The 25,574-nt window shown below is 37.6% G+C and overlaps 1 protein-coding gene across 4 annotated transcripts in view; it reads right to left on the reverse strand.

Moving 5' to 3' along the window:
- Window positions 1–23,390, reverse strand: part of Hr39 (nuclear hormone receptor FTZ-F1 beta) — a 30,429-nt gene extending 7,039 nt beyond the window's left edge. For 2 of the 4 annotated variants that reach the window (XR_013059087.1, XM_033339442.2), the window contains exons 1-6: window positions 23,029–23,390; window positions 7,387–7,974; window positions 5,865–6,298; window positions 4,933–5,274; window positions 3,176–3,857; window positions 396–1,279 (exon numbers count right to left, since the gene is read on the reverse strand). Coding sequence is in view for 3 of the 4 variants with exons in the window: in XM_033339442.2 (XP_033195333.1) it covers window positions 396–1,279; window positions 3,176–3,857; window positions 4,933–5,274; window positions 5,865–6,298; window positions 7,387–7,729 (2,685 nt within the window). In the remaining variant the exon portion in view is untranslated. Of the gene's footprint in view, window positions 1–395; window positions 1,280–3,175; window positions 3,858–4,932; window positions 5,275–5,864; window positions 6,299–7,386; window positions 7,989–23,028 lie in introns of all 4 variants that reach the window. The other 2 variants (XM_076621076.1, XM_033339445.2) reach the window with 2 other exon arrangements.
- Between the last annotated feature and the right edge of the window lie 2,184 nt (window positions 23,391–25,574).

The raw sequence follows: 25,574 nt of genomic DNA on the forward strand, positions 1-25,574 counted from the left end.
CATTACATCAAGTACGAGAATATATTTTTCCTTAATATAATACCGATTTGTTCAGTCAGACTATTATAAAATCTACTTATTATTAGGTTTCTATGCGAGTGACAAGGTATTTATATTAAAGTGATCGAAAGGAAAGAGCGAAAGAAAAATAGGAACAAGTTTATTAACAATTTTCAAATTTAATTCCTAATTCTTCTTATTATTTATTTATTTATTAATTTATTATTATTTATTGGCAAATTTTCAGAAAGAAAGTCTGATTCGAAAGATTCTTATTGCTACTGCTTTCAATTTATTTTTCACAAGTAATCATGCTCTCTGTCTATTAATGTCACTGTTAAAACATTTGTTAATAAAAAGCTCAGAGAATAAGTAAACGAAGGAAAAGTAATTACCTTCATCGCCACGTATTCGTACTGATCTACTCGGAGCCTTCTCAAATTGTTAGTAAATGCAAGCATCCTCTCGATGCAGGTCGCTAAGCCAAGCTGCCTAGCTTGTTCCAGTGTAATCGACTTACCGAGAGACACTCTAATTTCACCGGGAGTGCTCATACTGCGAAAGCAGCATGAGAAGAGCAGTAGCTCGCACCAAGAATTAATCAACAGACAGATCTGATCATCGATCGAAATGTTTTTAAACAACGGCAAACTCTTGCACCACTTCACTATTTTGTAGAGTCGATGATCAGCGATATTGCAGAGGTTCGACAGAAAATCAGGATGTTGAGTTGGATTGCAATTCGTATTGTTGATTTGAGAACTGTTACCAACGGATGCAGCGTGTTGTTCGTTACCAACATTAGAAACATTGGAGCATGATCTGTTGTCTCTTCTATTACTAGCATTACCATTTCCTGTAGTTCTATTGGAGGAACACTCAATACCTGAACCCGTGTCGTTCTCTATTCCAGATCCTCCGTTGCTTCTAACACTCAATAACATCGAATCGTTGTTTCTAGTAAGATTCGTTCCTGCGTTTTGAATCCCAGTCATACGATCGTTATCATTGTAATGCCACAAGTGCTCTACGTCCATGATATCCTGTAGAAGTTGCGGTACCACTTGCATCTTATGGGAGTGATTCGAATGGTGCCTTGCCGGATAGTGATGTTCGTTACCAGCTGGAGCTGGACTACAATTTCCTCCGGTAGCTAATTTGTCGCTGGACATGTTACTTGCAGGACTACCGACAAAATTTGGTGGAAAGGTATATGTACATTGATAGGTGCTTCTGCCACCCCTGGTGCGATCCTCCCTAATCGCCTCGAGCTTCATACCTATCAATAATCAGAATTACACAATTCTCACAATTTTGTAAAATAAGTAGTAGCAATTTGTATGTTTGATAATTTACGTTTCTTCTAAAATTTAGTTTTAATATTAATAATTCTTATACGTCGTTTAAGATGTTTAAATCTATAAATTATAAAAGCGTACAAGTATAAGCAAACTGCCGAGTACAGGAGTATCTCGTTTCTCGATACCGCAATAGGTAATCCAATTCGTAACAACGCTCCACGGTCAAACAAATCATACGCAAACGCCATGAGGCACGAATCCTTGCTTACCAAGGACCGCAAGCTATAATATCACTGTACAAGTAATAGGACCCAAAGCAGTAAGATTTATATTAAGGATTTCGAATGGTAAAATTTGCATATACACTTGGACGAGAGAGAGAGAGAGAGAGAGAGGGAGAATTTGCTAACACTAAGAAAAGCCTAAAAGACTCGCGTCTATGAAACAGTAAGTATGACAGTAACTATGAAACAGTAGAAACAAACAAATCAGTATCGAGACAAATCTTAAATCAAATCACTAATCCACTTCGATACGAGCGATGAATCTGTCAGTGGATCAATGGATCTAACAATATGCAGCACAACATTAGCCGAACACACAAACACACGAACACACGATACTTGAAAGAGATTCTAGCAACAGTAACTATTATCCATCCTTCTTTTCGATTAAAACAGATTATGAAACGAAAACGTCTCGCGTTATTCAGATGAAAACAAATGATAGCGGTTCCACGCGAAGCTCGTCGATATCCATTTCTTTGTGAATTTCAAAATGGAAAATATCTCGGAATAACTAAAGATTTCATCCCAGGCCCTGAAAACACACCCATCTGAAACGAATCATCTCTTCAAGACTTTCAATTATATGGATCCACAGAATCTTGCCCAACAATCGGAGGAAAGCGATCGTTGTAGCGATTTTTAAATCAAATAAAAATAATAAGCATAAACCAGAAAGCTATCGTACAAACGCAACAGCGCTGGCCAACACTATGTGCGAGTTTTTAGAAAGGATAATCAACGAAAGAGTAGCACAAAAGCAACACGAACTTGAACGATACCGTTCAAGTCTACACACCTTTAGATTATCATTGAGGGAAACGCGCGTGACGCATAGGCATTGAAAGAGCGCACGATACGATATGCAAGTCGATCTACAAGTGTCGTAAATACTCTTGTCGATCGAAAAATCAATGAACACAGCCTTTATAACAAATTTCCTGGCAAATCGATCTATCCAAGTCGCAGCTAAAAGAATGCTTTTAGTCAGTCGTCCGCATCGCGCTGTTTTCGATTCCTATCAACGACGACATCTCTTACCAACGGCCTGACGCTCACTTGCGATAGAAAAAATCTCGTCACCGTTAACGGAACACTCGGAGACATTCGTCGACTAACTTTAGAATTGGTCGAAGAAAGAATCAGATCCGAAATTCTGTATCCTATCCTGAATAATATCCTATAATAATTTATCCTGTTCGCTTGGAAACGCAACTGTCAAACGCCTCCAAGGCTACACAGAGGCTATGAAGCACAGAGGTAAATTATGTAAATAACATAAAACAAGGATTATACAAGTATGCGATGCGACGTAAAACGTAGAAGAACAAGAATATCGTTTAAAATGCCTGGAAATCTCGGATTGCACTTTTCCACGTTTAACGTTGTAAGATCTTTGTTTCAAATAATCTTATTGATCCTAAGCTTGATCCGAAACTAACCCTGATCCGGATCGGTTGTTGCTTTATCGAAATGATTCTACAATTAAAAGACGCGTGACTCGATTATCTCAAATAATCTGAAATCTATCAGTTATCCAGCGAAAACCAGTCGACGAATAAACATGACAACAACTTTCACTCGTCTTACCCATACTGAGGCACTTCTCGAATCTGCAGGCGGGGCATTTTTTCCTGGTAACAACGGTGACTGGACAGCCCGCGCCTCTAAGGCACACATAATTCTTTCGATTCTGGACGGTGCGTTTGAAAAATCCCTTGCACGACTCGCACGAGAATATTCCATAATGAAAACCACTGATCTTATCCCCGCAAATTGGGCACGGGGTATTAATTAGTTGCTGCCTCGTGGATATACCAGACGGTGCCGAGGGTATTCTACAGTCTTCCTGATCGTCTGTAGCAACGTGTCCTTCTGGAGATAGCTCGGAACCCGGTGCAGAGGAAGCGTAGTGATGAGTAATGGCGGAAGAAGCGGTTGCTGGCAGATGAAGCGGGCTTCCTTGAGCAACTTGATGCTGGTGATGTTGCGGATGTCTCGGTTGCTGGACGGGCGAGTGTGTGGGTGGGCTGAGAGAGCCGTAGCTGTAGCAGCTGCTCGAGGCGTCCGAATTGTTTCTCGAGAGGGAGTGTGACAACGAGAGCGACAACGAGGAAGTGGAATTGTTGAAACTGTGTCGCGACAAGGATAGCGACGAAGATGGAACTGGACTTGCCGCGCCCAGGGGGGAGTGGCGAGCTGCGTGAGGACTTTGCGTCGGGGAGCTGAATACGCTGTATGCGGAATGAATGGCCGAGTCCGGTGACGGCACCTGAAAAGTTTTCAAGGTGTCAGGAGGCGTGGTAATGGTATTTTTATCGTTTCTATTTAATCGCGTGTATAGGATCTTGGTTGCTTAACGCCTGTTAACCGTGTTATTATTTTCTAATACGAGTAAGTACAGCTTGTAAATACAACTTGTGTTAGATTTTATAATCTACGTTACATACTATTTTATAATTTACAAGTTTTTCCTAAAATACAGTTTCAATATGAACATTTTTTGCAGAGAACTTTTTTTGCAGTATCCTTTATAAATTTATCAATTTCAAATACCTATGTCTAAACATTAACGCAATTGTATATTTTAGTATTCAACTATACTATCGTAAATCGGCTTTGTGCGTTAAAGGATTTATTGGAAAATTGGAACAAGTGCCGAGACTGATAACGTGATTTTAACGATAAAATATGAAAGCGAGAAACGAAAAGAACAAGTGTATTACGAGACGCGTGTATATCTTGCAACAACGACGAACGAATATTTTTAACGAACGAATATCTTGTAAATTTTATACGTTTGTATTTTCAGATCCGTTTCAAGTTTTACTAATATACTAAGCAGAGTGATCGCGTCTCGTTACAGTGCTAACGAGATTTCAAAATGTTTGCTGTATATATACGCAAAAGGTGCCTAGGAATGTTGCAACGTCGAATACTTTTACGAATAATAATAATTCGAGAAAGCTATCACAAACATGTACACTTACAAATGCTTTATTACGATAGAACGTAATAAGGGATGTTATAGGAAAGAACGGGTTGACTTTTCGTTCGGATATAACGATAACGTAAATATCAATTTCAAGCGAATCGGCAAGTAACGCGTTACGCGTTGCATAAATTTGCATTTTCTTAATTAATCGCTATTTCACTATTTTACGAGAAATAGGACAGTAGAAAGTGGAATAGCTGACTTTGTCCGTTCTATTATCAATTATATTATCTGGTGGCTGTTCCGACGAACGTAACGTTTATACGCTCATACTGGATGTATGTACACTGGAACGACGAATTTCAAAATCGATACACGGATAACATTAAAGAAACACGCTGGTTTGTATTACCTGCGATCTCGTGTGGCTATGCTTTGTTAAATGGTGTCTAGGATTCAACACTGGACTGTGATTCGGTGTCGAACTATTGTAACCACCAAGTAATTTTCCTACGAGAAGAGGCAAATCGTTTTGTTGTGTCTGTTCAAGATTCTCAATGTTGCGCTGTTGTTGCTGTTGTTGTATTTGCTGGCCGTGATTCAGAGGTAATCCGGTGTCGTGAAAAGAGCCAAACGTGAAGCCTGGGTTGGACTGAAAATCTGGCTCTGGTTTTATGGGAAATTTTTGTTCCATTGGCCCGGGACTCGCGCCACATACTTGAACACCCTCCATCGACGTGTCCTCGTGTGTATCCTGTGATAAAATAAATAGTTTCGTTTATAAAAATGCCCATACCAAAGACGCGTTTCATTTAGGCAAATGACGAAAAACTCAGTTAGGTGGAAGCCTGGTATTTCTACGCTTCTCAAAGTACTCTACCCTTAGATATATCCTTAGATTTATAGATAAATACGAACGTGTCCAAAAGTATTTTTTTCGAAAAAAAAGAAAGATTTTTTCAATTAAACGGAAACTCGTAGAGAGTGGAAATTTAGCTGGACCACGTTGGAACCTGCTTGGCACGCACTCGGGCCTATCATTAGCCTATCATTAGCCTATCGTTAACCTATCCTTAACCTACCTATTTAACCTACATATTTAACTGGATTTCATCGTAAATCGTTCTTATTATCATTCCGAACTAAATATTATAACGAGTAGGTACTCTAAGGTAAGGTTACCTTACCTAACGAGTAGTATTACCGTAGTAAGAAACTTTTTTTTTTTAAAAAAAAAAGAGCTGTAGTCTAGCGATTATTAGGCTATTCTTATATGCTGGCTTTCAAATGGTTTAACTTTACCGAGTGCCTAGAAAATAATAGCAAGTTACTTAGGGCACGTACTTGATTTGTAATCGTATTGGAAGACATTTCTTGATCGGATAGTTCTCCCTCCCACGACATGGGCCTCTCCGGTTGTTGCTGAGACGCGTCGCTTCCATCGTAACAACCGTTTCCATCCTCGACCTCTTCATCGCCGATTTTCTCCCCGCTTTGACTCTGACTACCAGACACGTCTCGCTTCTTCTTCGTACGCAAATTCACCCCTCGGAAGTCGATTTTGCTTATCTCAACGTCGCTATCCTCCGCGTCATCATCCGCCGTGCTCTGGTCAAGGATGTTCACTCCGATGCCGATACTCTGTGTGCCGGTGCTACTGCCTATCCCCGTGGTAGACACAACGTTCGCGTTTCCACATCCCAGTATGGAGCCACAGCTCGACACCACCGATACCGTCACGCCATTCTGCCCGCCAAGATACTTGCATATACCCTTGCCTGAAAATCCCATCAGACAGTTTCGTTAGATTTAACAGTTTCATCACGGCTAATAAATTTCCTGCTAAAAATACCGCTATCATTGGCTATAGCGTAAGCTACAAGATAGAAAAGAATTTCGTTAGGCAAAATTATAGCATTTCCGATCCGGTGTACGACGATCCTCGCCCAAACATCGTCTCTGTATTTTCCATTCAACAACTGAGAGACCAAAAATTCTTTCTCTCTTACACGCCGATCGATGGATCTTTCTATCTGTTCTCTATAAAACAGGCGAAATTAAGATCCAAGTATCTGGCTTATATAGCTTAGATATCTAACTATACCAACAGCCTATCGCAAGATTCTCGTTCTACTAAGCATTTTCTGGTATAGCGGATACTATATATATACAGTAGATATCCCAATAAACGTACAAATTTTATATTTTTTCTTTCGATGATTCTTAGATAATCTCTATCTTAGATAATACGATAATGTACGACTTGGATCAGTTATCTCAGCAAGTAGTAGAGATAACTCCGTGACAATTTCGTACTCGTTATATATTGTCCGTGGCGATATTGTACCAGCCTCGTACAGTCTCTACTTCGCTAATTTTCCATTACTTTTCGTCGAACAATTTGAAATACTTTGAAATAATTTGGAATACTATTATTATTCCACCTAACACGATATATGCTTACTTCCGTTAATATTCCGATTAAAATGGAATAACTTTTTTCACGAGTTAGAAGGATTAGTTTAGCGGATTTCCTGTTAAACAACAGGAAATTGAAATAATTAAACGTACGTAGTGGTATTCATACATTCTGTTAGGTTAAACACCGATATTCTTAATATAATATTAATTATATAACTGGCGAATACGAAATATTTCTATGATAACTGTTCGAACATAGTACTAGGACGAGCTACCGCATATACAGTGTCTACAAGCTATTTTGCAATTTGGTTAGGCGATAGCGCGTTATACCGCGTGATCCGTTCTGCCGTACTACCCTCTTTGATCGCGCAACAAGCGTGACAAGTGTTTTAGAAGAAATTCAAGTATCAATAGAAAACTATATTCTATAGTAAAGGATTACCATCGTGCATGTCCTGATTAGGGGGTACATTGATCGTCGTGACAGAGACGTTCTTTCCCGTTTCGGAGGAGCGGGCCGCGGTGATCGTGCAAGACGGTCCACCGCCAGGAGTGGAGGAACAGCAGCTGGTCGACGAAGTGGCCGATGTGGTGGTCGCCAGGGAGGACGTAGAGGTGGTGCAAGAGGCAGAGACGGAGGCGGAGTTGTCTGGAACGGTTGAACAAGTGGACGAGGAGGCAGCGGTGCAGGAGTTTGTCTTCCAGGACTGTGAGGTTGGCCACCAACCAGGACCCGGCCCTGGGCCCGGTCCAGGGCCCTCGCCGGGCCCGTTTTGCTCCGACATCCTCAGCTAGTTAATTCGTCACACGCTCGTGACGTGACTCGCAGTCTTTGGACAGTCGTGAAATTCTGCGGCATTCTGGGAACAACTTTTCTGCCTTCTCGAGCAACCAGCCTCTGCTGCTACTTCCAGATAATTTCTATTTTCTCTCACTCGGCGTCTATTAATCACGTTAGCGTGCGTTCGCACATCGAAGAACGACCGGTGCCTGCGTGCCTGCGTGCCTGCGTGCCTGCGTGCCTGCGTGCCTGCCAACAGAAAACTTCAACGATTATCAAATTACGATATATAAAGTGAGAATATCGATTGTGCGGTACCTATGTGTCTTTCTATCGTGTACAGGACATAACGCAACATCTCGCCTAAATACCCTAGTACCGACTACCAGCTGATTCCCATAGAAACAAATTTTCTTCGTTCCGTTAACATCCCGTTACTCGAGAAAATCGAGAATTTTTTAGGAAATATTACAAATTTAGCAAACGTAGAACTCGAACTTGCTTAATTTCGCGAATAATCAGAACCGTTTTACCGCTTTACCGTTTTACCGTTTTACCGTTTTACCGTTTTATCGTTTTACCGTTTTGCAATTGAAAATTCCAACGTTCACGGAAGAAGAAAGTCTTCTTAAAGGAGAGTGAAAGTGCGGCTGATTTAGCAACGGGATATCATTTTCGAAAAACTATGCGGTTATTAATATCAAAAATATCGTAAATAATAATATTTTTGTACTTGGATCCAAACATTTGAACGCGTTGGTCCGCGAAAGTAAGTAAGAAAAGCAACAAAACATATTTATGTCATGAAAAAATGACTTATTCTTCCATATAGTACATTTAATAAAACTAATGCAAGATATATTGTTATTTATATTATATTTATTTATAATATTAGATTTAATATAGACAAGCAAAATGCCGTGTAAATTGAACAAGAATTCAAAATAAATAAATATTCAGTAAGAGAATATCTCTGATATCCTCTACGGTAAAGTAAAGAGTAAATAAAGTAAGCATTTAAAAAGGCGTGATAGAAACATTAGGTTTAACTTAAGAGGAATGAAAAGTAGAAAATTATTACGGGAATGCACGATATTAGAAGCAAGAGTCAAATTTTAGAAAAGATACGAAGACGGTATAGAGGGAAATTGAACGAAAGAGGAGTAATTTTTACGAAGACGTCGAGAAACAAAGAAATTATTACGTCATTACGAGTATACAGTTTTTTCAAGTGTGAAGAAAGAGAAACGTTCGGTAGGAAAAAGAGTAATTCTTATCAAGATGATATCAAGTTTCATAGCGAGACGTCGCGTCCTAAGAAAGTGCATTCGAGTGTACGAAGAACGTTTACAGAGCGCGTCTGAGAAGCGATCGCACACATCCAAGTTCCGCTAGTGTGCACCGTGCACCGACGGCCGTCCCGCAAGGCCGGTCCACTTCCGGTCCCGCAGAACCACCGATCGACCTTCGCGCGGAAACATAAACGCGCTTCGTACTCGTATCTTTTGTTTGTAACTCGGCGATCATGCAACACGATATAATGCACCGAGCAAGGGAAAACAAAAATTATTATACGAAATTCCGTTCTTTGTCCGTTACAGAACGTGGATGCGCGTGATACTCTGGATGCGTCAATACCGTTAATTATGTATGTCCAGGCAACACGTTGCTACGTCTTTCAACAGACGCAAATTTATAATACGCTGATTTCTCGTGAAAAACGCTATCGCTTAAACGTTACCTCCAATTCGTCGTTAATTCGTTCCAAATCGCTTAATCTTAATACCTACTAAAAACTACCATGGTTACTTTGTAAATCGAGTATTGTAAATCACAGTGACCAAATATTTATCCAAGATGCGAAGAAATTTGCGATATCGTTCAAACACACACACACACACACACACAAAAACGTATAATATATCTTTATACGAGATTATTTATTAATCAGATACGAAAGGAGAAAAAAACGTTGTTTCGGTTTTGTCATTTTCTACGGAAGATATTATCTTTAAATACAGTTTCAGAAAATATAGTTTTCGGACTGTGGCGGATAGGACGGACCGAATCGTACGATAAAAAGAAAATAATTTTCCTAAATTTCATATTACCGATAAATTTCGTATTACCTTATTTCTTTTGCAATTACCGTTCAGTCCTTGAACATATTCCAGAAATACTCATGATACAAGTCTTTTCTTTCCTTCGTAACGTAATATGCATCATATACCGTAAGAACTATTCGCTAAATGAAGCGAGAAAGCGAGAAAGCGACAAGAAACATTGTAAAACATACTACGACCGACTATTTTTCTATTTAATTTTCTAGCTAATTTTCTATGCTTTTTATTAATTAATTAATCAATTTTCGCTCGCGCGTTGAATTTCGCATAAAGCTATGCGACTCGGGGGAAAATTTCATTTTATTTCTATAGAAATTACCAATTTTATACATAATTTTGTTCGCATAAAATTTAATTCTATTTTCGTTACGTTACGTTACGTTACGTAAAGTTAGATTATATACTTGAAATCTCAAGTATACGATCTTGTATATATTTTTCATACTACTAACTTGTGACTCGTAAAGTTTTTAAAAACATCTGTTCGACGAACGGACGACATTGCTTCGTACAGCGGTAACTATTAGTCGGTAGGATATCGTGGAAGAGTGGAAATTTTGGTGTAACCAACGAGCGGGAGAACGGGAAGAATTAAACCGTAGGAAAATGAAGCGTCACGCGGCTATATCGGCCTCTTCTCGGATGTTCGCAAAGGCCACGACGATGGTAGTTACAACTATGGCTGCGACGCCGACGGTAAGGTCAAGGCCCTCTGCAACCGCCCTACCCAACTCCCATGCAGCTTCGTGGTCACGTGACGCGACTCAAGGTCTTTTCTCCCTACTTTAACCACGCCATCCACCACGATGCACCAGGATTGCACTTTTTTTCGTATATTTGGACGAACGCAGTCTCATAACGTTTTACCTTTATCGAGAACTTGAGAAAACGTTCTCGTTCCTGTCACTCTCTCTCTCTCTCTCTCTCTCTCTCTCTATTTTCCAGCCTATTTTCCAAGTTCTCCGTTTCGCTTCTATCTTCGAAACTTGTCCTTTGTCCCAACACTCTACGTACAATGTTCATATATTTTTCTTCTAATATAAATTTTTCTTTTATTAGCGAAGCGAATATAGCGATATAGAAGAATATAGCGAAGACTTTGTATAATAAAACGCAACGAACCAACGAGAACGGGTATATATTTTATCAGATATATCATACGTATTACGCATATTATCGATATGGTATCGGATATCGTATAGTTTCGATTCGTAAATATCGATATATATATATCAAGATATAAGAATGGCAGTTAATTAGTCAAGTGGTTAAAACACGTCGTTTTTTACCTTAGTCCGATTATCTGCGTACATGTTTTAATTTGGCGACGAAGAATTATTATTCTCTCACGGAATGGACAATTTTTCATTCGGATGTGTCTTTTCGGGGGTATTTTGGGTCGCTAAAGCCGTAAACGAGGATCGCTGTTCACGGAAATGGACGGTTATGAAAATTCGGCCTTACGAACGTTTGGCGGAAAAAGATGCCAACTGCAGAACCGCCAACACCGTGATCATACAGAGAGGTAAACGGTAAGCAGCAGAAGGAGCGACGATACAGTCAACGCCACCGTTTCACATGTCAATTTTGCCGCTTAGCGTCCTTAGCCAGCCGCCTCGTTCTAATCGAATATTTTATACGGTAAAAGCGGTATAATATTATTAACAGTACTACTATTTCACTTGCAGATTGATTTTCCGTACGCAATTATTTATAAATCCTTGATACAAGTTATCGTTACGTTGCACAGTATCGCACAATTTACCATTCTACTGGAAAAATGATCCTTGAAAAATGTTTCGTATAGTTAGGCATTCCTCAAAAACCATCCGTATATGTACATGTATTTTATGTGTACAGTGTACAGTGTACAGTGTATAGACATACAAACGATGCAAATTTTCCTATGTGATAATTAATAAAAGGAAATAAAATTATTTTTATATATAACTATATACTTCGATATACCATAAAATCCTTGAATTTTGAATTTAACGTTATTTATAACTGGACGATAGTAAGTAAACGATAGTAAAAGCTTTAGTAAAAAAAAGTAACTTTAATACGTTCAAGTGGAACGAATAACGTTGCTGAATCGTCCTATAGCGTAATTACGACGTTCATATTTCATCTACGGTTGTAAATATACAAAGATTCGTTATCGATCGAGTGTATCGATTATCAGTATTCCACAGGTACCTACTCCGTTCTCTTTATGCGAATTATAAACGTGTATTAAAAAGTACGTTAGTTTCTCGAACTCTGCCGATTCACTTGTCCATTTGGTAATAGAATAAAGCTTTGGAAAAAAAGTAAGCTTCTGGCTATACTTTCTGTCGGTAATTTGAAAAATTCATCCGAGAATCGATTTTCGATTACAGGGCAAACAAAATTTTGCCCCTAATCGGCACGATTATGTAATCGTAGCACGATCGACAAGGGTCTGTATGATTCGCGATGAACGAATAGAAACGATAATAAAAGGGAATAAATCGATAATACAAAAGATAATATTTCTTTTCATACAACGCTTCGTTCGCCATAAAATCGAATTTGAAAATATAAAAAGTGGAAATTGGGAAAAGTTAGGAAATCGCATAATTACGGTATTTTCGATTTGCTTATCGATCGATGTTAGGTTCATGCCTAGATAAAAGATACGAGGATGGCAGGTGACGCGGAAGAGGGATCGATGACCTTAAGAGTACACGACGCCGGCTCTATTTCGAGCGGGTCGTACATATGTATATACCGTAGGCCCCGATTAAGATTCAGAATGACCATGAAAGAAGCAAGTACGACGAGCCACGTTTGTTTTCCTATTACGTTAGTCTTGTCAATGCTGATAATACGCGGGCCAAGTAAGACGTTATCGTTGAGCACATCCACCGTTCGTTCCACGTCCACACTTTTCGTTAGAGATTATCGTTAACGTTTCGCGTCGTTTTAACGTTACGCTGCAGAATGATTTTCATAACTTACAGAATGACGCAAAGACAGTGTCGGACTAAAGCTTCCGCAGGCCTCCTTCGTAGAAACATTCTTTAAATGGTCTTTGAAATATAAACAAAAATGTTTAGTTTAGTTTTCCCTCAAATGTATCTTTTTAAAGGGTAAATTTAAAAAAAAAGGTAAAGAAAAAAGGGTTACAACCTCCTCCCGTACCTCTTCTCTTAATCGACGCTGGCGCGAACAAAAGTTAATTTACGTTCGAGCGACTGAAACGCGTCTTATTAACATTTGCAACAAATGCAACTTATTATTAACATTGATTCTCTTATAATCGTTAAAAACTATCGGATTAATTGGTTGGGTCCAAGAGACAAATTTTAATTACCAAAAAAAACGCCATGTTTCGCGGAAATGCGTATCGGCGACGTAATATCTCCCTCTCTAAACGGACATCAAAGAAGGATATACGTGCGCAACGAGTTACAAAGTGCATAAATCAAACAAACTGTCAAACTCAAATTTATATAAAACGAACGAATGCGTTGGTCCCGTGAACAAAAATGAATAAAAAAATTAGTACGCTTCTTTAAGCAAATGTCGGTACAAACGGTATCGCACAATGCAATCCTTTGTAATCCTATGTAATCCTTTTTCTAATTCACCTACGTATTTTTCTGTTACGTCAAAATAACAAAATATCGGCGTATCTAAATTAAAGTTACTTTATCAGATTGTATGGTAAAGTTACCGAGAAGAGACTTACTACGAGAGAATCGCTAGACTCGGTTGATAGCAAACAACATTTTATAAATTTATAGCCTAGTCGATATTTGAGTCGATAGTTTAGAGAGAAACTAACATTTATATTTAAAATTATAGCAGACGTTTTAACAATCGAAGTATTTAATAATGAATACGATAGAAGAATTAAATACGATAGAAGAAACACTTTTACTCAACTTAGAAAGTACACGCTAAAGCTGCGAGCAAGGAGAAACATGCGAGCGAGTCGAAAAATTTCATACGATCGATTGTCTTGCTGCTTCTACCGAACGATAACGTGCGATAATTGCACGTTTACAAAGACTGTACGTTACACAATGAGCATACTAAGATATTTCATAGAAGCTTTCCTTGCAATCGCGTTCCACGTAAGTACAAAAAGTACTGGATTCGACGTGGAATCTCTCTGCCCCCTCTCTGTGTTTCACTTGCAAGGTAGGCGCGGGTTTTCCTTTCACCCGGGCCAGTCAGCTCGAGTAGGCCCAACTGCATATACATACGTACACGCTTAATATCTCGTTGAACGCGCATACGTTCCTACGTAACAACTTCACACGAATATTTTCCATGGCTGCGCGCTTATGAACGCGCCTTCTAACCTTAATCGCATATACCTTTTTCTCGTTTTCTCGTTTTCTCGTTTTCTCGTTTTCTCGTTTCTTCTTTTTCCTCTTTTCTCTTATTTTACCCATTCTTAGCATTCTCCGATTTCTCCTTTTACTTACGAACGACGATTAATCGAAATCGAAATACCAAACAAATTTCAAAATACTTGCTACAATCAAGATTTTTATAATTAATATATTATCGGCGTTGTACAGCGCTAAAGATAAAACTGTTATCCGCGATCGAGCCAAAATGTAACATATTCGATAGGATTTATCTTTCACAGCTAAAGATCATTTTAAGAAAAATTATAATCAACCTGAATTTCAAATACGTTGCTTTCGCGATCGATCTTGTATTACGATATATTCTACGATAGTTGATCGGCGAGCGATCGAAAGCGGTGGAAAAAAATAAAAACGTTCTAGATAAGACGACCAAGGTTACATAAAAATACGAACAATGCCCATTTTTCATTTGCTGGATACGACACTTTATACGAGGTTATATGTACATGCATGCCGATCGAGGATACTCAGCGGTCTGGTCTGAGTGTCAATTAAAATTATTATAGCCGGTCGAGAAGCATTTTTCAGCAGCATCGGGAAACCGGTTCGCTTTGGCATCGGCTGCAATAGCCAGCTACCGTCGTCTCGTGTAAGTACAGTACCGCATTTTGTTTTCGCCTGGCTCAACGAGATCGCGTCCAATTGGTTTCGCGCTTCGGAAAAATTCACACCGCCGATGCCGATAGAAAACGATCGGTAGCGGCGCCTAATAGCTTAGTTAGATCGCCTTCCCATGATTCCCATTATATACAGATAGCGTAACATTCGCAGACTCTACCCTATTGTTGTATGATTTATTTAAAAGGAAAATCCGATGTATATATAAAATATATATAGGGTGTGGCAAGACGCGAGTTACAACTGGACAAAAAAGTTATTTCATATAGAAATAAGTAAATGTAAATCATAATATTTCGATTCGCAATTTTCTTTTCCAGGTTATATCACGCGTCCTGTAAAATTCTGTCAAATGCTGTCAAATGCTGTCAGGTGCTGTCAAATGCTGTCAAATGCTGTCAAATGCTGTCAGATGCTGTCAAATGCTGTCAAATGCTGTCAAATGCTGTCAAATGCTGTAAAATGCTGTCAAATGCTGTCAAATGTTGTCAAATCCTGTCAAATGTTGTCAAATGTTGTCAAATGTTGTCAAATGTTGGCAAATCCTGTCAAATGTTGGCAAATCCTGTCAAATGCTGTCAAATGTTGGCAAATCCTGTCAAATGTTGTCAAATGTTGTCAAATGTTGTCAAATGTTGGCAAATCCTGTCAAATGTTGGCAAATCCTGTCAAATGTTGTCAAATGCTGTCAAATGCTGTCAAATGCTGTCAAATGCTGTCAAATGTTGTCAAATGCTGTCAAATGTTGGCAAATCCTGTCAAATGTTGTCAAATGCTGTCAAATGCTGTCAAATGCTGTCAAATGCTGTCAAATCCTGTCCAATCCTGTCAAGTCCTGTCAACCTAACCCCAAAATAAATAAAAACTAATTATATCGTCGCGTATCTTACGTTTCTACTGGAACGTAAAAATGTTGCGTTTCTGCGTTACTTTCCCCTCGACTTGTCCACATCACCGCTTAATTGCATTTACAGTCGCGTGTCTGCTGAATCAAAAATACAGATTTATTATCCTGCATATTTCCAAGCGCATCGTTCATCGTCATATAGATGAGATCGAAGAATTGTCCTCCAGAACCCCTTGGGGTTAGGTTGACTAATTTAAAAAATCATTCAGGCTAATTTATTTTCACCAAAAACATTTAAATGCTAATAGCAAATTGGCAATGGGAAACGAACAGATTTAAAAGGGATTCGTATTAACGATCATCGTGTGCAACCGAAGCACGTTCGTATTTAACGCTTCTCTGTTGGCAATATTTATAATACACGGGGCGGTACGTTTACAATCGTCGTAAGTCGATTGGATAAGAAAGTAGATGAGCGGAGGAAAAAGTGTAGCTAGCAATAAGTACGCGACATGCTCGAAAAACTTACTTTGTGAAAACAAATAGGAGGAAGAAAAGAGGAAGATTGCCGTCGAGTAGCAACAAATGATCGAGGTGCGGTCGGGCCAGTAAGTACGTCGGGAAAGGTTCATCAATATTCATAAGTCTCACTAGGCCTATCCGCGTCTCAAGGATCCAGGGAGTTTCCAGTACACGCTCCTTCTCCCTATCTCTATTTTTCTCTTTTTCTCTTTTCATGTACGTGTCGTGTGCGACTACGTATACCCGACGAAAGCCATTCGCGCGACACGGATTTGTCTTCGTAATGCGCACATTGCACGTATGCGCGCATACCTATTCCCACTGCATAAACTGCATTCTATATCGACATTGTCATATCGCGTTACCGTTTTCATATCCCTGTGTGCGTCGGGGCAAACATATATTCGGATGTCTCCTTCTACCTCAATACTCCTTCTACCTCTGATAAAATCGCAAAATAAACAAAGACAAATACTCTGAAATATCAGCTGTGCTATATATTTGAATCTAAAGTATTTCACGCTTTCTCATCGTTCAAGTTAGCTGTATCTGGAATTACGTCGTTTTCACAAAAATATCGAATACCGTTTAAACAAACAGGGCCAAGATTAATTAAGAAATATTCGTTTCGATATTATATAGTATGTATATATTCTATATGTAAATAATATTCAGTTTTAATGAGAAAATTTTGCAAAACAACATTTCGATATTATAATAACGAACTTTAATCATATTTATTACGTTTTATTACGTTTTATTACGTTGACCAAACGGTAACGGCATTTGCAAATTTTTCTTCCAACTAGATTTCCAACTAGAAGGAAATTATTCAAATAATTAACTTTAAAACGTATGCATGCATGCGCAGAGACTAGATAATATGTAATATCGGTATTGTCAACAACTATTTTTCAGCCAAACAAAAGATATCAACTTTTCCATAATAATTTCAATATATTGACTCTTTATATTTGGATAATACGAATATAGATGTCTTTGTTTCTTATTTTTCTTTGTATTTCTATTGCTTTTTAAAACCAAACAAGTTATATCAGAAATCATTATTTACGAATTAGTTGTATTTAAATGTGCGTTGATAGGTGCGTTTAGAATGTATAATGGATAAGCTGTGTATCACAATAAGAGTCGAGTTGTTTTAAAAGTTTAACATATTCTTAATAACCTTAATTGTACAAGGTGGCTTATAAACATTGACTTAATCTAAAATAAATATTTGACAATTTAATTTTTCTTCGAAATTCCATTCATTTACCATTTAATAATTATTTCAACATTTAATTTTACATTTTAACATTTAATCTCTTTATAACAAAATGTTTGCTCACTCCTTTTTGATACTCGCCGAAAATACCTACCAAATTTTATCCAATCCTACGTTACGTTATAATTTTAAAAAACATTTTCTGTTAATGCCAATTTCTCTTTAACACAGTCTTTATAACATTTACTTAGTTCGTTCGTTTACTTGTACGTGCATACATACGCGCATACGTATGTAGATCATATGTATTTGTACATATAGTCATGACAGTCCGTGTATGCGTACGCGTATTCGTATACGTATTGCACGTGTAATGTATACACATGTACAGTATATAGTTTGCGGTCGTGATAAGATCGAGAAGGAACTTGCGCAATCTCGAGTTGCGATTACCACTGTCGTGGACAGACCCGTCGCCGCCACTGTCGATAGATTTTACCTGTATCTTGTATTTTCTATTCTATTAACGGAGAAACTACTCGTTACCTTAAAACTTTAAGATATAGAGGTAGATACAAGAATCGTATGAAACTTCTTAATGAAAATGACTTTCGTAATGTTTCCAACGGTAACTCTACTTTTATCTTGCATTGCCATATTCTCAAGTCGGTGCTTAAAGGTTACGTTAACACGAGATACATACAACGAGGCTAGGCTATCTCTATCGCATGTATCGCGTAATAGTTGCCATTACATTTTTATTTTTTTCCCATCTATCTAGTATCCAGAATTTGAAGTTTCGAAGGAAGAAATTTTCATCGACCGAGTGTTTACAGAATATTTTTCTAGGTTAGGAAATACGTACCGTTCGTTCATTGCAAATCCGCGAGATGACCTCGAAAGTGATTTGCAGGCTTTGGAAGAGGCGATTGCAAAATCGGAATGTCTGATAGCAATACGCGTTTCCATGAAATTTCAGATACGCAGCGTGAAACATCGTGGATGAGCAACATTTGACAACTTATAGACTTTATTATTGGATTTCCTATATGATTTTACATTTAATCTGAACAATTGAAAATGCAAACGATACGATTAATACGATTGCTTTCAATTTACTAGTTCATTTCGCTAGACATTTATTCACATGTTACAAATTCCACGACTAATTTATTTTTCTTATTTTAAATTTTTAACATTTTTCTTATTTTCACATGTCACATGTAAATACATACATATATGTATATACGACAGAGGATTCGGCCGAATAACGTGATTAATAATAATTGATAATAACACGAGGCGATTCTTTATGCAGAAATAAGAAGGACATATAGAATACAAGTTTTCTTATGTGACGCTTCGTTCTCGAGAAAATCGGCTTTGAAAATTTGTCAATGATTCTATGCTCGAACGTGGCTAATTCCGAAATGGGCAGTAGTACGTAAACAACCGTAATTCCTGTAATCTTAGTAAAGCAATTATCTACCTTAGGTAGATATAAATATATAATAGATATATAAATAAATGCAGCGAATTTTTATCATTATTATTGGTAAATGTTCGCAAAACATGTCCATGATTCTTTGACATGTCGTCAAGGTCATCAACCCGAGCAGTGTTACAAAGCTTTTGTTCGAGTGTCGCCGTTCGTTAAAAACTTATTATTTAAAAAATGTTTAAACGAAAGTACATCATTTTTCGCACATTATTTACATTGAAATACAAGCTGATTCTTGATTAACTTAAAATTCGATTTGCATCACTGTTATCATATATATGATAAAGTATAATATTATTATATTCAATTATAATAATCAATGTATATATGTATATATGTATATTGATCCTACTGTATCGAAATATCAAATAATTGTAATATAAACTTTTCAATGTGACAATAACTTTTTAACAAACGGTGACATCTAATTGAAATCTTCGCAATGCTTTACTCAGGTTAACGACCTTGTATTATTTTTGAAAAATGACAAGCGACATGATAGATATAGAAGAAAGTATGTCGGTGCTAAAATTTGTATCAATAACGTCATTACTGATTGTGTTCGCTATTCTCACGTATACCGCTATAGGCTAACGCCCCATTCATTCGATCCCGTTTCCTTTTTTCTGTAACAGCCAGCCTCGAGTCAGTGATTTTCTCGTGTTCTTCTACTTCTTCTCCCTATTCTCTCAACCGTTTTCCTTTGTCTTTCTCAATTTAGTTCATTATTTCGATAAAGAATATAAGAAGAATGAATTTACTGTACGAATTCTTCTTAATTTATTATACGAAGATTGATTTAGCTTCAAGGAATAAATTAAAGCAGAAACAAAATACATCCAGCGTGCTCGTGTACATACTCAAAAATGATTGATTGTAATATGCGCAAGCCTCGATGTAATAAGGAAATACGATACAATACGATACGATACGATACGATACGATACGATACGATACGATACGATACGATACGATACGATACGATACGATAAGATACGATACAATACAATTTCAGTAAAGAATTATTAGCAACATACATCTTGTAGAACAGAAAGCATTATTAAATTGTTTGAGAAAGTTGTATAACTTTGATTGTATACCATATGTCGTAAGATGAACTCGTTTTCTAATTATTTTCTTTACTGCATATCTTAATGCACAACCTTATTTTACCCTTATCTTGCTATTACATTTATTTTGCTATTTTGCTATTTTGCTATTTTATTATTTTCCTATTGTCTATTCAATCTAACGTATTCGAACGTTATCCAACTACTAACCATTATGTGTATACGTCTATCTATTATTTATTGCACAAATCTTTACCTTTTCATCTAATTTACCTAGTTAATTAGCTACGCACTTTATCTTCGCACTGTCCTTCTTCTTCTTTTCCAATTTCTTCATCAGTCTACAGCCCTATTTTTACTCCTTCGTTCTTTATCTCTTCTATACTAAATATCTATATATGCTATTACTGATCCCTCTAATTGCCTATACTCTCTTGTCACGAGCTCAAATAAATAAATAAATATATATATGAACTAGCAAGAAACTATAAACTCTGGCATAACAAGATTATTGTACGCTATACACTATATATTAAATCGATTCGATTCAACGATAGTTTACATTTTCGAAATAATTCTTGTAAATGGAGTGTTTTATTAATTCGAGTAACTTCCCATTATAAAAACTTCATCGTGAAAGGGGGGAATGAGAAGTACTATAGTTTAGGTCGGAGGAAAGTAAAAAAGATCGATATTGAGATGAAAGAATCGTATAACCTAAACAGGACAGCTAATTATTCTTACATAATTTTTAGTCTACATAACAGTGTAATTCTTGCATCGTTCTATATAGTTTTCATAATTCTGGTATATCAAAATACGATTTGGTAATAAATACAGAAATTCCATTAGCGAACATTAATTAAAATCCAATACGATCATAGAATGTCAGACTTTCGTTTCAAGTTCCTTGATCGAAGATAACTTGACTACGCGCTAGATTTCGCGTTCGACCTTCGATTTGATAACGTTAGGATAACATTTCGATGAGAATGCATTTATCACCTCACACGGAGCGATTAAACCGACTCACATAAGATTTCATACACGTGAAAAGTGATATCCTTATTAAAAGAAAAACGAAACACGACATACTAGTACTAATAAAAGCGTTCCACAAATAGATAAAACTAAAACTACTAAAAATATTGCTAGCACTCTACAAATAATTTCCCCCTATATTAAAACAATATTTACTTTTTTTTCTCTGCATTACTACAACCAAAAATTTAAATGAAAATGATTTAAATTAAATGATCTCTGCACATTTTTATTCGTTACTTATTCCACGACGATCCTTCTTTCCACATACAAGAATCTCCAACGTTCGAATTTTTCCAACGTTCGAAATTCTAATTTTTCTGTAGTAAACGCATAAAGACGTTAAACATCGATAACGACATAATATAAAGTGGATGCGTAGACAAGCACGGGCTGGAATTCGATAGCTCCGTTTCACATACAGAAGTCGCCAAATTGCATCATGAGATGGTGAATTCAAATTTCCATATCGATCTTTAAACACATAAAGGTGTCGAGCGTCGACGAGTCAACATAGTAGTTTCGTAGACGAGTTAGAGGTCGAACTGGAGCTCGATAACTCGTCTTCTTGGCTTAACGGATTCACTTAGAACACGAAACGTCCATATACAGCGCGTTACGAGAGAAAGAAGTCAGCGTGCGCGCGCGCGCGCGCGATAGAAGAAAACCTTCAGCCACAAGAATCTCGCGTTAAGGAGCACTGATCCGCACTGTGCATCGTGTATTACCCCGGGGAGGTGGGGATAGAGGTGCAGAGTGCAAGAGGGGAGCGCAGAGGGGCTCAAGGCCGGTCACGCCGTCATGCCAGAAAGCCTGCGCGCCGAAATATCATGACTGTTCAACTCGGTTAGCCTCTCTTGCTGCTCCGATTACTTCGCCCCGTTCGTAGACACGCGGCTATATCACGTTCTCGTTCTTCTGTCGCGGACGAAAGTCGCGGAATCATGAAAATTTTGTGTCAACAATTCCGTCCCATGGATTAATATACAGAGCGGAGTAAAAAGGGATAGAATTGTGATGGATAAAGTATAAAAGGGAAGGAGAGGCGGATAATCGACTCTAGGACAGGTGGTACAAACACGGAGGCTGACAGCTGATAGTTCGTGACTTTTGTATCGAGGGAAGTTACGAAACTCGTTACCACGAGAAAGGCTACGACACAGTCTCGCAGGAAAGAAACGGAACACGTCGGTGTGTGAGAGCGTGCGTGTCGAGTGCATTCGCGAGTGCATTCGCGGTCGAGAAAGAGAAAGAGGAAAAGGACGTGAAGAGACAAAAGGGAGAGACGGAGAGAGATAGATAGTTAGAGATAGGCAGACAGATAGATAGGTAGGTAGATACATAGATAGATAGATGGATGGATGGATGGATGGATGGATGGATGGATAGATAGATAGATAGATAGATAGATAGATAGATAAATAGATAGATAGATAGATAGATAGATAGAAAGACAGATAGATAGATAGATAGATAGATAGATAGATAGATAGATAGATAGATAGATAGATAGATAGATAGATAGATAGAGAGAGAGAGAGAGAGAGAGAGAGAGAGAGAGAGTGAGAGAGAGAGAGTGAGAGAGAATGCGCGAAATCGGTAATCGATCGATCTGAGATCGAAATTCACTGCGTCGCTAGGATATCGTCCTACCAAAATTGCGGTGATGCCCTTAAAGCGATTTTAAATCGGCGAAAGAACACGTTTGTCAGGGAAAAAATAAGGCGAAATACGAAATGAAGGGCGAGACGTGGAAGAAGGGTAGAGTAAAAGAGAAGAGAAGAAGAGACCGACGAAAGGAAAGGGGATAACGAGGAGAAGGAGGCGGGAGTCGAGGGGTCATCGGGAAACATAACCTCTGTACGCGCAACGTTCGAGTAACCGACCGAAGTAATTTTCGACTTTACCTTCACTTCCGATACACTTCCGCGTATCTGGCTTCCTTACCTTATGTTTCGTGCAACCCCACGATCGCGATGAAGATTGCCCGTAAGCGTTCGCGTTTGAAGCCAGCGTCTGAGATCACACAACACTCTTGACAGTTTTCCGCGATGATGTACGGCTCGGCTGGTATAGTTTTTTCGGCTAGCACACGAGGACAGACAGGCCAATAGATCACAACACTACTACCGACACTTTCGATACGCGACACTATGGTAGACGTACGATCGGGCGTCTTCGGACGAAGTAACAGGCAAGCGAAAGAGCTTGGCACACCTTCGCGTCACGTTACAACGAGCCACGGGCAGCTACAGGCACGGGCTACCTCGGACTCTCCGTCTCCGTCTCCGCTGTTGACTGGTGGCTACCTCACACCACAAGCTCGTCTCGTACCTGTGTCTCTCTTTCTCTCTTTTTCTCTTTCTACGCTGGTGCTCCGAGCCAGCAGCCGGTAGTACAGTGCATTGCCACCAGATGGACGTGTGCATCAATGTACATAATGCATATAGCGAGCGATTCTACACGAAATTGATTTGAAACGATACTCGAGAAATGGACACCAAAGAAAAGAAATTTCAGAAATTGCTCCATTCGGCATTTCATCGAGTGTATCTACAGGTACGTTCGTTAAAGTGGACTGATAAGGTATAAGATAAAACGTAACAGCTCGTAATAATCATTGAGCATAAATATGTTTAAACGTAACTTTTTTTATTATAATCAGTGGTACAATCGTAAAGACTAGTTGGAGAAACATGTTAAACGCTTGAACTTAACTTCTATTGCTATAATAGAATTTAATTGTTAAGTAACGAAGGAAAAATTACAGATTAATTATATAAATGTTAAGAAAACCTTATCTTATTTAGGATGTTCTTTTTTTAGAATACTTTGATCCATCGATAATCGAAGCAACTTAAAGAATGATTGTAAAGCGTTTTAGATTATCAATGTTAGTACAGATTTATACGACGAATAACCTATTTAATTATAACTGGTAAATCGAAACCTTTTATTTTACCTCTCCGAATATCTTACTAAACAGTCGTATTATTTATTAGATAGGTTATAGCGAGATAATCTTTAGAGTCGATTTTTGGGGTAATTTTAATCGAGGAACGTGCAAAACAACCGAAACGTTACACGGAAGCAGGATTTCAATATGGCGGACGCGCAACTTGATCTAACCGAAATCTCGCTAGTAGATCGAACACATGGTTCGTCATAATGCATCGTTTATTTTCTAATAGAGTATTACGTGTACCCGGTTTGTTATCGTTTATCCTGTGATTTTAGTGGAATAGAACAAGTTAGAGAAACAGAAGCCGATCTTTGCAAGAATATGGAAGGTATAAGTGTAGATTTGCAATCAACCAAGTATGCAGTCTATCATTTTTGAGAACATAATTAAAAAAGGTAGAACCTCGATAGAAAATTGTTTTGTGCCTACCAAGTATCGTAGAAAGCACCGCACCCTGCACGTTTTACATATTTTTTTATATTATTTGTATTTTATCTTCTCAAATGCTGCACTCTCAAACTTTCTATAAACTCATAAAAATCCGCAGTCTAGTAATTACCGTTGTATTTCATGATTTTTTACAATTAATTAAAATTTTATTCACAGACTGATTGATCAACGAAATCGATCGATTTTATTTTGTGCACAATGTTTTTCATAGGTATTTTAGTTACGAGATTCGAACATTTTATTTTACTTATTCGTCCATTATTATTATTATCATTATTACTACTACTACTATTATTATTATTGTTGTTGTTGTTGTTGTTGTTATTGTTATTATTGTTATTATTATTATTATTATTGTTGTTGTTATTATTATTATTATTGTATATATGCTATATCGTATTGTTTTATTACGTATATTTCATTACGTCAATTAGCATTTATGAAATATTTCGTTAATTTAATGTACTTGTTCTTCGCTCATTATTATTTGGTATAGAGATATAGGAAATAATTAGAAAATATGAAAAAATATCAAAATAGTCTGTGAATAGTGAACAACGAGGTTAAAACGAATTTCGCTGATATTACAGTATTATATTAGAGTTCGATTACGATATTGAATTCGGCGTTAATCAAGTGTCGGGGAAAACTTATTTTACCGATTGCAAAAAAATGATTCTAGCGTTATTAATTTAATTAAATTGTTAGTAATATCGCTAGTTATTAATTTAAAGTAAATCAGTAAAACTTGACAAGCTCGAAGTATAGAAAGTAATAAAAAAATTTCATAACAATTGAAATGAATTAGATTCCATTCGACAAGTAGATTGCGGCGCAATATTAAATAAATTGTACAGAAATGATTGTATGGGATTTTGTAGAGAAACAAGGTGTTTTAATTAGAGGTGTTTTAATTAATAATGATTGTTTTGCTACTGGCGCGAATAAACCATTAGCTGGATTATATTTAGTGTTATTAATTACGGTTCGACTCGAACGATTAAATCGAATCTAATGTTTGATATGAAAGTTCGTTAAATTAAAGTGTATCGATAGATCAATAGGGAAACTAATATTTCTT

This window comes from Bombus vancouverensis, chromosome 8 (genome assembly GCF_051014615.1).
Source record: "Bombus vancouverensis nearcticus chromosome 8, iyBomVanc1_principal, whole genome shotgun sequence".
Lineage (NCBI taxonomy): Eukaryota > Metazoa > Arthropoda > Insecta > Hymenoptera > Apidae > Bombus > Bombus vancouverensis.